General features: G+C 44.5%; 1 protein-coding gene across 1 annotated transcript in view; it reads right to left on the bottom strand.

Moving 5' to 3' along the window:
• Positions 1–15275, bottom strand: part of LOC118936645 (protein diaphanous homolog 3-like) — a gene marked incomplete at its 3' end in the record, with an annotated part of 107401 nt that overhangs the window by 23929 nt on the left and 68197 nt on the right. Inside the window, exon 7 of the mRNA XM_036973923.1 lies at positions 6771–6895. Within this exon, the coding sequence (XP_036829818.1) occupies positions 6771–6895 (125 nt within the window). The remainder of the gene's footprint in view (positions 1–6770; positions 6896–15275) is intronic.

The raw sequence follows: 15275 nt of genomic DNA, 5'->3' as shown, positions 1-15275 counted from the left end.
CCTCTATCTCTCTGGTAGGGGCTATGCTCTCTCTCTGGTAGGGGCTATGCTCCCTCTCTCCTGTAGGGGCTATGCTCCCTCTCTCTGGTAGGGGCTATGCTCCCTCTCTCTGGTAGGGGCTATGCCCCCTCTCTCTCTCTGGTAGGGGCTATGCCCCCTCTATCTCTCTGGTAGGGGCTATGCTCTCTCTCTGGTAGGGGCTATGCTCCCTCTCTCTGGTAGGGGCTATGCTCCCTCTCTCTCTCTGGTAGGGGGTATGCTCTCTCTCTCTCTGGTAGGGGCTATGCTCTCTCTCTGGTAGGGGCTATGCTCCCTCTCTCTGGTAGGGGCTATGCTCCCTCTCTCTCTCTGGTAGGGGGTATGCTCTCTCTCTCTCTGGTAGGGGCTATACTCTCTCTCTGGTAGGGGCTATGCTCCCTCTCTCCTGTAGGGGCTATGCTCCCTCTCTCTCTCTGGTAGGGGCTATGCTCTCTCTCTGGTAGGGGCTATACTCTCTCTCTCTGGTAGGGGCTATGCTCCCTCTCTCTCTCTGGTAGGGGGTATGCTCTCTCTCTCTCTGGTAGGGGCTATACTCTCTCTCTCTGGTAGGGGCTATGCCCCCTCTCTCACTCTGGTAGGGGCTATGCTCTCTCTCTGGTAGGGGCTATGCTCCCTCTCCATCCCTTCCTCTCTCTTGACTGGCTGGGTAAACTCTGCTACTTAATAGGTGCTGCTCTCAAATTGACTTATGATTGGCTCAGACCAGCCTGAGGAGTGCCACACACACACACACACACACACACACACACACACATACACACACACACAGCCAACAAGCGAGTCAAGAGCCACTGTATTTTCTGCTGTCCTCTCTTCCTACTCCCTTCTGCTCCCATTATCTCTCCTCTCCTTTCCTGCTTCCATTATCTCTCCTCTCCTTTCCTTCTTCCATTATCTCTCCTCTCCTTTCCTGCTTCCATTATCTCTCCTCTCCTTTTCCTGCTTCCATTATCTCTCCTCTCCTTTCCTGCTTCCATTATCTCTCCTCTCCTTTCCTGCTTTCATCATCTCTCCTCTCCTTTCCTGCTTCCATTATCTCTATTCTCCTTTCCTGCTTTCATTATCTCTCCTCTCCTGCTTCCATTATCTCTCCTCTCCTTTCCTGCTTCCATTATCTCTCCTCTCCTGCTTCCATTATAGCTCCTCTCCTTTCTTTCTTCCATTATCTCTCCTCTCTTATCATTCTTCCATTATCTCTCCTCTCCTGCTTCCATTATAGCTCCTCTCCTTTCCTTCTTCCATTATCTCTCCTCTCCTTTCCTTCTTCCATTATCTCTCCTCTCTCTTCATCCTCCCATTATCTCTCCTCTCCTTTCCTCTTGTCATTATATCCTCTAATATGACCAGGATGGGTTGATAATATGACCAGGATGGGTTGATAATATGACCAGGATGGGTTGTTAATATAACCAGGATGGGTTGTTAATATGACCAGGATGGGTTGATAATATGACCAGGATGGGTTGATAATATGACTAGGATGGGTGGATAATATAACTAGGATGGGTTGTTAATATGACCAGGATGGGTTGATAATATGACCAGGATGGGTTGATAATATGGGTTGATAATATGACCAGGATGGGTTGATAATATGACCAGGATGGGTTGATAATATGACCAGGATGGGTTGATGATATGACCAGGATGGGTTGATGATATGACCAGGATGGGTTGATGATATGACCAGGATGGGTTGATGATATGACCAGGATGGGTTGATGATATGACCAGGATGGGTTGATGATATGACCAGGATGGGTTGATAATATGACCAGGATGGGTTGATAATATGACCAGGATGGGTTGTTAATATGGGTTGATAATATAACCAGGATGGGTTGATAATATGACCAGGATGGGTTGATAATATGGGTTGATAATATGACCAGGATGGGTTGATAGTATGGGTGGATAATATGACCAGGATGGGTTGTTAATATGACCAGGATGGGTTGATAATATGGGTTGAAAATATAACCAGGATGGGTTGATAATATGACCAAGATGGGTTGATAATATGACCAGGATGGGTTGATAATATGACCAGGATGGGTTGATAATATGGGTTGATAATATAACCAGGATGGGTTGATAATATGGGTTGATGATACGACCAGGATGAGTTGATAATATGACCAGGATGGGTTGATAATATGGGTTGATAATATAACCAGGATGAGTTGATAATAGGACCAGGATTGTGCCTTTGGCTTCTCAAAAAACAAAAAGGAAGTTGATATGACAACCAATAGAACAGGAGAGAAACGCTGGTTTCAACGGCATAGTCTTTATAAAATAATTGCCCCTCCATGTATCTGAAGGTGAGACAAATACCTCATAATATGAAGTGAAAACGTTTAGGTTTCAAACAATTTAGTCTGTTTTCAAAATGCCTACTGCCTTTCAGCTCACCCTGCAACGTGCTGGGTGATGCTCTGATAGCCTACAGTATGAACCTGGACAGCTCACAATGCAACACCCTGGGTGATGCTCTGATAGCCTACTGCCTTTCAGCTGGGTGATGCTCTGATAGCCTACTGCCTTTCAGCTGGGTGATGCTCTGATAGCCTACAGTATGAACCTGGGTGATGCTCTGATAGCCTACAGTATGAACCTGGGTGATGCTCTGATAGCCTACAGTATGAACCTGGGTGATGCTCTGATAGCCTACAGTATGAACCTGGACAGCTCACAATGCAACGTGCTGGGTGATGCTCTGATAGCCTACAGTATGAACCTGGGTGATGCTCTGATAGCCTACAGTATGAACCTGGGTGATGCTCTGATAGCCTACAGTATGAACCTGGGTGATGCTCTGATAGCCTACAGTATGAACCTGGGTGATGCTCTGATAGCCTACAGTATGAACCTGGGTGATGCTCTGATAGCCTACAGTATGAACCTGGGTGATGCTCTGATAGCCTACAGTATGAACCTGGGTGATGCTCTGATAGCCTACAGTATGAACCTGGGTGATGCTCTGATAGCCTACAGTATGAACCTGGGTGATGCTCTGATAGCCTACAGTATGAACCTGGGTGATGCTCTGACAGCCTACAGTATGAACCTGGGTGATGCTCTGATAGCCTACAGTATGAACCTGGGTGATGCTCTGATAGCCTACAGTATGAACCTGGGTGATGCTCTGATAGCCTACAGTATGAACCTGGACAGCTCACAATGCAAATCCCTGGGTGATGCTCTGATAGCCTACAGTATGAACCTGGGTGATGCTCTGATAGTCTACAGTATGAACCTGGGTGATGCTCTGATAGCCTACAGTATGAACCTGGGTGATGCTCTGATAGCCTACAGTATGAACCTGGGTGATGCTCTGATAGCCTACAGTATGAACCTGGGTGATGCTCTGATAGCCTACAGTATGAACCTGGGTGATGCTCTGATAGCCTACAGTATGAACCTGGGTGATGCTCTGATAGCCTACAGTATGAACCTGGGTGATGCTCTGATAGCCTACAGTATGAACCTGGGTGATGCTCTGATAGCCTACAGTATGAACCTGGGTGATGCTCTGACAGCCTACAGTATGAACCTGGGTGATGCTCTGATAGCCTACAGTATGAACCTGGGTGATGCTCTGATAGCCTACAGTATGAACCTGGGTGATGCTCTGATAGCCTACAGTATGAACCTGGACAGCTCACAATGCAAATCCCTGGGTGATGCTCTGATAGCCTACAGTATGAACCTGGGTGATGCTCTGATAGTCTACAGTATGAACCTGGGTGATGCTCTGATAGCCTACAGTATGAACCTGGGTGATGCTCTGATAGCCTACAGTATGAACCTGGGTGATGCTCTGATAGCCTACAGTATGAACCTGGGTGATGCTCTGATAGCCTACAGTATGAACCTGGGTGATGCTCTGATAGCCTACAGTATGAACCTGGGTGATGCTCTGATAGCCTACAGTATGAACCTGGGTGATGCTCTGATAGCCTACAGTATGAACCTGGACAGCTCACAATGCAAATCCATGGGTGATGCTCTGATAGCCTACAGTATGAACCTGGGTGATGCTCTGATAGCCTACAGTATGAACCTGGACAGCTCACAATGCAAATCCCTGGGTGATGCTCTGATAGCCTACAGTATGAACCTGGGTGATGCTCTGATAGCCTACAGTATGAACCTGGGTGATGCTCTGATAGCCTGCAGTATGAACCTGGGTGATACTCTGATAGCCTACAGTATGAACCTGGGTGATGCTCTGATAGCCTACAGTATGAACCTGGGTGATGCTCTGATAGCCTACAGTATGAACCTGGGTGATGCTCTGATAGCCTACAGTATGAACCTGGGTGATGCTCTGATAGCCTACAGTATGAACCTGGGTGATGCTCTGATAGCCTACAGTATGAACCTGGGTGATGCTCTGATAGCCTACAGTATGAACCTGGGTGATGCTCTGATAGCCTACAGTATGAACCTGGGTGATGCTCTGATAGCCTACAGTATGAACCTGGGTGATGCTCTGATAGCCTACAGTATGAACCTGGACAGCGAATCCCAGACGCTCTTTAATTACCAATTAATAAATACAGAAGGGTATTTATTTTTAAAATCGTGTCCATCGAAACAGTTTTTAACACGCGATTGCGTGTAGAATTGTTGCGTGTGATAACTAAGATGCAGTACGGCTAACGGAAACACACATACACACACACCAATTTAACTCCACCTAATTCAGTAAATTAGCCCATCAGAACCATAAGCATGACGGTCTATTGTATTTACACCTACTGATATTTCCTTGAATTAATATTAAAGGGGAGGGGGGTGCTAAATTACCGGCCAACACACACACACACACACACACACACACAGTGGTGAATTAAAGGAGAATGCCAAGGAGTCCATCCCTCTATCGGAGGATGTGGGGGAGCTACTGCTGAGGAGTCCTTCATTAAAATGAACACAGCCATGTGGGGGAAGACAAACAGTCAGAAAAACAGAGTTTCAGTCAGAGGTCAGCTTTTTTTCATGTCTTCTTCATCTCTTCTCCTGATTAAAACAGGTAGGAGACTGGGATGGAAAACAATTGCTTTCAGTCAAATAACAGAGAAAGAGAGAGATGAGAGAGACAGAGAGAGAGAGAGAACGAGAGAGGGAGACAGAGTTGGAGACAGAAAGAGAGAGAGACAGAGAGTTGGAGACAGAAAGAGAGACGGAGAGAGAGAGAGAGAGAGAGAGAAAGAGAAAGAGAGAAAGAGAGAGAGAGAGACAGAGTTGGAGACAGAAAGAGAGAGAGACAGAGAGTTGGAGACAGAAAGAGAGACGGAGAGAGAGAGAGAGAGAGAAAGAGAAAGAGAGAAAGAGAGAGAGAGAGAGAGAGAGAGAGAGAGAGAGAGAGAGAGGGAGACAACGAGAGAGGGAGACAACGAGAGAGGGAGACAACGAGAGAGGGAGACAGAGAGAGCGAGAGACAGAGAGAGCGAGAGACAGAGAGAGCGAGAGACAGAGAGAGCGAGAGACAGAGAGAGACAGAGTTGGAGACAGAAAGAGAGAGAGACAGAGAGTTGGAGACAGAAAGAGAGACGGAGAGAGAGAGAGAGAGAGAAAGAGAAAGAGAGAAAGAGAGAGAGAGAAAGAGAGAGAGAGAGAGAGAGACAACGAGAGAGGGAGACAACGAGAGAGGGAGACAACGAGAGAGGGAGACAGAGAGAGCGAGAGACAGAGAGAGCGAGAGACAGAGAGAGAGAGAGACAGAGTTGGAGACAGAAAGAGAGAGAGACAGAGAGTTGGGGACAGAAAGAGAGACGGAGAGAGAGAGAGAAAGAGACAGAGGGAGAGAGAGAGATACAGGGAGAAAGAGAGAGAGAGAGACAGAGGGAGAGAGAGAGATACAGGGAGAAAGAGAGAGACAGAGAGACAGGGAGAGAGAGAGAGACAGAGAGAGAGATAAAGAGAGACAGAGGGAGAGGGGAAGAGGAGCGACAGGCCACTGTGACCTGTGGATGAGAACAGTCGTTGTTTGAGTCTGGAAGGTTCCTACCGCGGTCCTGAAGGGTTGTAGAAAGTTGTGAACATTTATAATCCTAATGAATGATGAGGTACTGTTGGGGGTCTGACCGTCTCTGCAGTGATACACACTGGGCCTGGTGCAGCTGGCAGCTGTAGGTGACTGACACACTGTGAGAGACGCTGTGCTGTAACAGGCCGTCCGGTCCTTGATATGTATGAGACGCTGTGGGAGGAGGGAGAATCAAAGCACAGTCAGCGGAGGACTACTGAATGGCCCTAGGTGAGACTGACACACACTGCAGCAAGCCAGCAAGCACAGGTGTGTGTACTGTGTACAAGTTCACTACTCTCAGTATTTAATATATTTTTACACACACACACACACACACACACACACACACACACACACACACCTGCTGAGCTGTAATGGGGTGAAATGGGGTGATGCTGAATGTAGAGAGGGTGGGGCCAGAGAGAGGTGGGGCCAGAGAGAGGTGGGGCCAGAGAGAGGTGGGGCCAACCCTGTTCTGACTACCAGACACCCAGTCAGAGGCCACTTTGGTGGCCCGCCCAAGAATTGTATAAGTAGAAAAAACACTGGAGTCACTGTCTGTCTGTCTGTCTGTCTGTGTGTGTGTCTCACTGTGTGTGTGTGTGTGTGTGTGTGTGTGTGTGTGTGTGTGTGTGTGTGTGTGTGTGTCTCTGTGTGTGTCTGTGTGTAATCTGTCCGAAGTAAAGGATATAGACATCTTGGCAGTGAAGAGATCTTCAGAGTCGTCAGGAGAGGAGAAGGTGTCCAGATCTCTCTCTAGTTGGACCAGCTGTCTCTCCATCTGAACTAGGTTCTTCTCCAGGGACTCCGCTGAGACTAGACACACACACACACACACAGACACACACACACACACACACACACACACACACACACACACACACACACACACACACACACACAGAGAGAGAGAGAGGAAAGATTAAACAATGCCTTGTTGCTTCATGTACTCAGAAGATGCCAAGGTGCAGCACAGTGTCTCTGTTGGACTGGATCTGGTTCTGCTGGTTCTGAGTCTCCAGTGAGGAGTGTTGTTTTATAATCTGGTTTGTGTGTGTGTTTGACCTGAGGCACAGCACTGCCTGCACCAATCACAGCACTGCCTGCACCAATCACAGTGCTGCCTGCACCAATCACAGCACTGCCTGCACCAATCACAGCGCTGCCTGCACCAATCACAGCACTGCCTGCACCAATCACAGCGCTGCCTCAGACCAGCTCAAGGTGAAGACACCCACTCACACCAGGGACAAATCAGTCACCAGTGTGTGTGATTCTAGAACATGACTCATTATCACATCCTGGCTGACACTAAACACTAATCTAGAACATGACTCATTATCACATCCTAGCTGACACTAATCTAGAACATGACTCATTATCACATCCTATCTGACACTAAACATGAATCTAGAACATGACTCATTATCACGTCCTGGCTGACACTAAACACTAATCTAGAACATGACTCATTATCACACCCTAGCTGACACTAATCTAGAACATGACTCATTATCACGTCCTAGCTGACACTAAACACTAATCTAGAACATGACTCATTATCACATCCTAGCTGACACTAATCTAGAACATGACTCATTATCACATCCTATCTGACACTAAACATGAATCTAGAACATGACTCATTATCACGTCCTGGCTGACACTAAACACTAATCTAGAACATGACTCATTATCACACCCTAGCTGACACTAATCTAGAACATGACTCATTATCACGTCCTAGCTGACACTAAACACTAATCTAGAACATGACTCATTATCACATCCTAGCTGACACTAATCTAGAACACGACTCATTATCACGCCATTTCTGACACTAAACACGAATCTAGAACATGACTCATTATCACGCCCTAGCTGACACTAATCTAGAACACGACTCATTATCACGTCCAATCTGACACTAAACACGAATCTAGAACATGACTCATTATCACATCCTAGTTGACACTAATCTAGAACATGACTCATTATCACATCCTAGCTGACACTAATCTAGAACATGACTCATTATCACATCCTAGCTGACACTAATCTAGAACACGACTCATTATCACGCCATTTCTGACACTAAACACGAATCTAGAACATGACTCATTATCACGCCCTAGCTGACACTAATCTAGAACACGACTCATTATCACGTCCAATCTGACACTAAACACGAATCTAGAACATGACTCATTATCACGTCCTAGCTGACACTAATCTAGAACATGACTCATTATCACGTCCTAGCTGACACTAAACACTAATCTAGAACATGACTCATTATCACATCCTAGCTGACACTAATCTAGAACATGACTCATTATCACACCCTAGCTGACACTAATCTAGAACATGACTCATTATCACGTCCTAGCTGACACTAAACACTAATCTAGAACATGACTCATTATCACATCCTAGCTGACACTAATCTAGAACACGACTCATTATCACGCCATTTCTGACACTAAACACGAATCTAGAACATGACTCATTATCACGCCCTAGCTGACACTAATCTAGAACACGACTCATTATCACGTCCAATCTGACACTAAACACGAATCTAGAACATGACTCATTATCACATCCTAGTTGACACTAATCTAGAACATGACTCATTATCACATCCTAGCTGACACTAATCTAGAACATGACTCATTATCACATCCTAGCTGACACTAATCTAGAACACGACTCATTATCACGCCATTTCTGACACTAAACACGAATCTACAACATGACTCATTATCACGCCCTAGCTGACACTAATCTAGAACACGACTCATTATCACGTCCAATCTGACACTAAACACGAATCTAGAACATGACTCATTATCACGTCCTAGCTGACACTAATCTAGAACATGACTCATTATCACGTCCTAGCTGACACTAAACACTAATCTAGAACATGACTCATTATCACATCCTAGCTGACACTAATCTAGAACATGACTCATTATCACGCCCTAGCTGACACTAATCTAGAACACGACTCATTATCACGTCCAATCTGACACTAAACACGAATCTAGAACATGACTCATTATCACGTCCTAGCTGACACTAATCTAGAACACGACTCATTATCACGTCCTAGCTGACACTAATCTAGAACATGACTCATTATCACGTCCTAGCTGACACTAATCTAGAACATGACTCATTATCACGTCCTAGCTGACACTAAACACTAATCTAGAACATGACTCATTATCACATCCTAGCTGACACTAATCTAGAACATGACTCATTATCACGTCCTAGCTGACACTAAACACTAATCTAGAACATGACTCATTATCACATCCTAGCTGACACTAATCTAGAACACAACTCATTATCACGTCCTATCTGACACTAATCTAGAACACGTCTCATTATCACATCCTATCTGACACTAATCTAGAACACGTCTCATTATCACATCCTAGCTGACACTAAACACTAATCTAGAACAGGACTCATTATCATGTCCTACCCGACACTAAACACTAATCTAGAACACGACTCATTATCACATCCTAGCTGACACTAATCTAGAACACGTCTCATTATCACATCCTAGCTGACACTAATCTAGAACACGTCTCATTATCATGTCCTACCCAACACTAAACACTAATCTAGAACATGACTCATTATCACATCCTAGCTGACACTAATCTAGAACATGACTCATTATCACGCCCTAGCTGACACTAATCTAGAACACGACTCATTATCACGTCCAATCTGACACTAAACACGAATCTAGAACATGACTCATTATCACGTCCTAGCTGACACTAATCTAGAACACGACTCATTATCACGTCCTAGCTGACACTAATCTAGAACATGACTCATTATCACGTCCTAGCTGACACTAATCTAGAACATGACTCATTATCACGTCCTAGCTGACACTAAACACTAATCTAGAACATGACTCATTATCACATCCTAGCTGACACTAATCTAGAACATGACTCATTATCACGTCCTAGCTGACACTAAACACTAATCTAGAACATGACTCATTATCACATCCTAGCTGACACTAATCTAGAACACAACTCATTATCACGTCCTATCTGACACTAATCTAGAACACGTCTCATTATCACATCCTATCTGACACTAATCTAGAACACGTCTCATTATCACATCCTAGCTGACACTAAACACTAATCTAGAACAGGACTCATTATCATGTCCTACCCGACACTAAACACTAATCTAGAACACGACTCATTATCACATCCTAGCTGACACTAATCTAGAACACGTCTCATTATCACATCCTAGCTGACACTAATCTAGAACACGTCTCATTATCATGTCCTACCCAACACTAAACACTAATCTAGAACACGTCTCATTATCACGTCCTATCTGACACTAATCTAGAACACGTCTCATTATCATGTGAACACAAAGCAGGAAGCTGTTGAGATGGTCACAAGTCCTTTTTTACAGTCCCATTTCTAACACTCTAATACTCATACATGAATAAAGGAGAGAGCACAGGAACGAGTCGTTTCCCAAATGATACCCTATTCTGTTTTTAGTGCACTACTTTCAACCAGAGCCCCGGCCAAAAGTAGTGCTCCATATAGGGCATGGTGTGTCATTTGGGACACAGAGATGTCTACAGTAGCTAAGCTTCTCAGTCACTTTGCTGATACACAGAGACATGTTTACAGACACATTCACAAGCACTGGAGGGAGAGACAGGAAGAGAGAGAGAACGGAGTGAGGGAGAGATGGAGAACAGAGTGAGGGAGAGATGGAGACAGAGAGAACAGAGTGAGGGAGAGATGGAGACAGAGAGAACAGAGTGAGGGAGAGATGGAGACAGAGAGAACAGAGTGAGGGAGAGATGGAGACAGAGAGAACAGAGTGAGGGAGAGACAGGGAGAGATATATTAGTGGAGAGGGAGAGATATGAAGAGAGAGAATAGAGAAGATAGATAGAGAAGAGAGGGAGAGACAGGAAGAGAGAAAATAGAGGAGAGGGAGAGACAGGAAGAGAGAATAGAGGAGAGGGAGAGACAGGAAGAGAGAATAGAGGAGAGGGAGAGACAGGAAGAGAGAATAGAGGAGAGGGAGAGACAGGAAGAGAGAATAGAGGAGAGAGGGAGAGAGAATAGAGGAGGGAGAGACAGGAAGAGATAGATTAGTGGAGAGGGAGAGACATGAAGAGAGAGAATAGAGGAGAGGGAGAGACAGGAAGAGAGATAATAGAGAAGAGAGGGAGAGACGGGAAGAGAGAATAGAGGAGAGGGAGAGACAGGAAGAGAGAGAATAGAGGAGAGGGAGAGACAGGAAGAGAGAGAATAGAGAAGAGAGGGAGAGAGAGGAAGAGAGATAATAGAGAAGAGAGGGAGATCCAGGAAGAGAGAGATTAGAGGAGAGAGGGAGAGAGAGGAAGAGAGAGAATAGAGGAGAGAGGGAGATCCAGGAAGAGAGAGATTAGAGGAGAACATCACTGGCTTCCACATGGAATTCTCCACAGACGTTTAGAAATCAAATCACCACACTTATGGTAAACACTGAGTCTCAGAGATTTCTCTCTACGTTTCTCTCGTTCCCTTCTGCTCTCTCTCTCACTCCTCTCTGCCCAGACTAGAGATAAATATACCAATATCCCTGTGAGTGAGTAGGGAGGGAGAGAGCGAGAGAGAGAGAGGAAGAGGAAGATAGAGAGAGAGGAAGATAAGACTTTCCACTTCTGCAAAAATTGGAAAACACTAAACAAACAAACAGGAAGAGATAACTATCCAAAACAGAGATGTCTGGGTAAACCACTTCTCCAATCTTTTTTTGGCCCGATAACAACCAACAACCAGCAAAAACATAATGATCAAATACAAATCTTAGAATCAACTATTAAAGACGACCAGAACCCACTGGATTCTCCAATTACATTTAATGATCTACAGGACAAAATACCAAACCCCAAAAATCCCTGTGGTGTTGATGGTATCCTCAATGAAATGATCAAATACACAGACCACAAACTCCAACTCAAATCAAATCAAATTGTATATTTATATATCTTATTTACAAGATGTTAAGAAGAGAAATTATGTAGAAATTGATGGAAAAGTGGTGTTGGTGGAGAAACATGTCCTTCGGCTTGCAAGCCCCCCCCCCCTTTTTCCTCCAAACATAACGATGGTCATTATGGCCAAACAGTTCTATTTTTGTTTCATCAGTCCAGAGGACATTTCTCCAAAAAGTACAATCTTTGTCCCAATTTGCAGTTGCAAACCGTAGTCTGGCTTTTTTATGGTGGTTTTGGAGCAGTGGCTTCTTCCTTGCTGAGCAGCCTTTCAGGTCATGTTGATATAGGACTCGTTTTACTGTGGGTATAGATACTTTTGTACCTGTTTCCTCCAGCATCTTCACAAGGTCCTTTGCTGTTGTTCTGGGATTGATTTGCACTTTTCGCACCAACGTACGTTCATCTCTAAGAGACAGAACGCGTCTCCTGACGGCTGCGTGGTCCCATGGTGTTTATACTTGGGAACTATTGTTTGTACAGATGAACGTGGAACCTTCAGGCATTTGGAAATTGCTCCCAAGGATGAACCAGACTTGTGGAGGTCTACAATTTTTTTCTGAGGTCTTGGCTGATTTCTGTAGATTTTCCCATGATGTCAAGCAAAGAGGCACTGAGTTTGAAGGTAGGCCTTGAAATACATCCACAGGTACACCTCCAATTGCCTCAAATGATGTCACTTAGCCTATCAGAAGCTTCTAAAGCCATGACATCATTTTCTGGAATTTTCCAAGCTGTTTAAAGGCACAGTCAACTTAGTGTATGTAAACTTCTGACCCACTGGAATTGTGATACAGTGAATTATAAGTGAAATAATCTGTCTGTAAACAATTGTTGTATAAATGACTTGTGTCATGCACAAAGTAGATGTCCTAACCGACTTGTCAAAACTGTAGTTTGTTAACAAGAAATTTGTGGAGTGGTTGAAAAACAAGTTTTAATGACTCCAACCTAAGTGTATGTAAACTAGTTGCAATGACTCCAACCTAAGTGTATGTAAACTAGTTGCAATGACTCCAACCTAAGTGTGTGTAAACTAGTTTTAATGACTCCAACCTAAGTGTGTGTAAACTTGTTTTAATGACTCCAACCTAAGTGTATGTAAACTAGTTTTAATGACTCCACCCTAAGTGTATGTAAACTAGTTTTAATGACTCCAACCTAAGTGTATGTAAACTAGTTTTAATGACTCCAACCTAAGTGTATGTAAACTAGTTTTAATGACTCCAACCTAAGTGTATGTAAACTAGTTTTAATGACTCCAACCTAAGTGGATGTAAACTAGTTTTAATGACTCCAACCTAAGTGGATGTAAACTAGTTCTAATGACTCCAACCTAAGTGTATGTAAACTAGTTTTAATGACTCCAACCTAAGTGTATGTAAACTAGTTTTAATGACTCCAACCTAAGTGTATGTAAACTAGTTTTAATGACTCCAACCTAAGTGTATGTAAACTAGTTTTAATGACTCCAACCTAAGTGTATGTAAACTAGTTTTAATGACTCCAACCTAAGTGTATGTAAACTAGTTTTAATGACTCCAACCTAAGTGTATGTAAACTAGTTTTAATGACTCCAACCTAAGTGTGTGTAAACTAGTTGCAATGACTCCAACCTAAGTGTATGTAAACTTCCCGACTTCAAATGTATCTTTATTGTCCCTTTTTGTATTTTAACAATTTGCACATAATGACATTTGAAATGTCTTTATTGTTTTGGAACTTCCGTGAGTGTAATTGTTTACTGTTAATTTGTATTATTTAATTACACTTTTGTTTATTATCTATCTTTCTGTTAACATATGTTTCCCAGGCCAATAAAGCCCCTTGAATTGGACTGAGAGAGTGGTATGTCTCTGTGTGTGTTTTCTGCAAGTCTATGCGTGTGTTTACAGAGATAGTCAGTGATGGATGTTGAGAGTACTACTGGGCTGCCTCTTATCCTCCAATCAGACAGAGCCAAAGCCCAGCAGTCATATTGCCTGGAAGACCTGGAGATACGGCAGGAATATTACAATACAACGGGGGATTCTGGGAAAGAACCAGATAATAGTATGGGAGAGAGAACACAGTGTCTCTGGGTCTGGAACACAGTGTCTCTGGGTCTGGAGGGGAACACAGTGTCTCTGGGTCTGGTGGGGAACACAGTGTCTCTGGGTCTGGTGGGGAACACAGTGTCTCTGGGTCTGGTGGGGGAACACAGTGTCTCTGGGTCTGGTGGGGAACACAGTGTCTCTGGGTCTGGTGGGGAACACAGTGTCTCTGGGTCTGGTGGGGGACACAGTGTCTCTGGGTCTGGAGGGGAACACAGTGTCTCTGGGTCTGGAGGGGAACACAGTGTCTCTGGGTCTGGAGGGGAACACAGTGTCTCTGGGTCTGGAGGGGAACACAGTGTCTCTGGGTCTGGAGGGGAACACAGTGTCTCTGGGTCTGGAGGGGAACACAGTGTCTCTGGGACTGGAACACAGTGTCTCTGGGTCTAGAGGGTAATAGCCTTTACATCTGATAAGTAGATGTCATCCACTCAGCAGCTCTAGTGTTTACTGTAATGTACTGTGTGTTGAATACAAGAGGGGATATAGTGTGTGTGTGTGTGTGTGTGTATATAATGATGTGTACTGTGTGAGTGAATACACGAGAGGACACATGAACAGACAAGATGCTTCTGGGGTCCACACCTGACACTTACATGTGACTTCCACTTTCAGAAATAGGAAAAGTCACATTGAAAAGACGGGTGTGAACGCACCACAGTCTCCTTGTGGTGTGATGGTGTTCAGATCTGTTTGCCCACTTCAGACTGCGGTCAGGGGATGTGTTGTGTGTGGACTTCTCCTCAGTCTGGACACACAATCAGGCCACAGAAAGCAGAAAGTACGAGAGACGTCATCCGCACGCTCCAGAAAACGGGTTGTTCTCCGAGAGGCACCTTTTCATTGTAACGTTGGAGGAGAGACTTTGCTAGCATGTGAGGAAGGTGTTTGCTGGCATAAGTGCTAGCCAGCTAGCTAATATTTAGAAAAACATGTTTTTTTTGTTTGGCTAGATTTATGCAATCCCTTTTGCGTTGCTTGCTAGTTAGCTACAGAGGTTAACTGACTCGTTAGCGACAGAGGTTAGCAGGCCAGT

Source organism: Oncorhynchus mykiss, unplaced genomic scaffold, assembly GCF_013265735.2.
Source record: "Oncorhynchus mykiss isolate Arlee unplaced genomic scaffold, USDA_OmykA_1.1 un_scaffold_360, whole genome shotgun sequence".
In the NCBI taxonomy this organism is placed as follows: domain Eukaryota; kingdom Metazoa; phylum Chordata; class Actinopteri; order Salmoniformes; family Salmonidae; genus Oncorhynchus; species Oncorhynchus mykiss.
The sequence above is the reverse complement of the archived record's forward strand: the minus strand, read 5'-3'. Positions and strand labels throughout refer to the sequence as shown.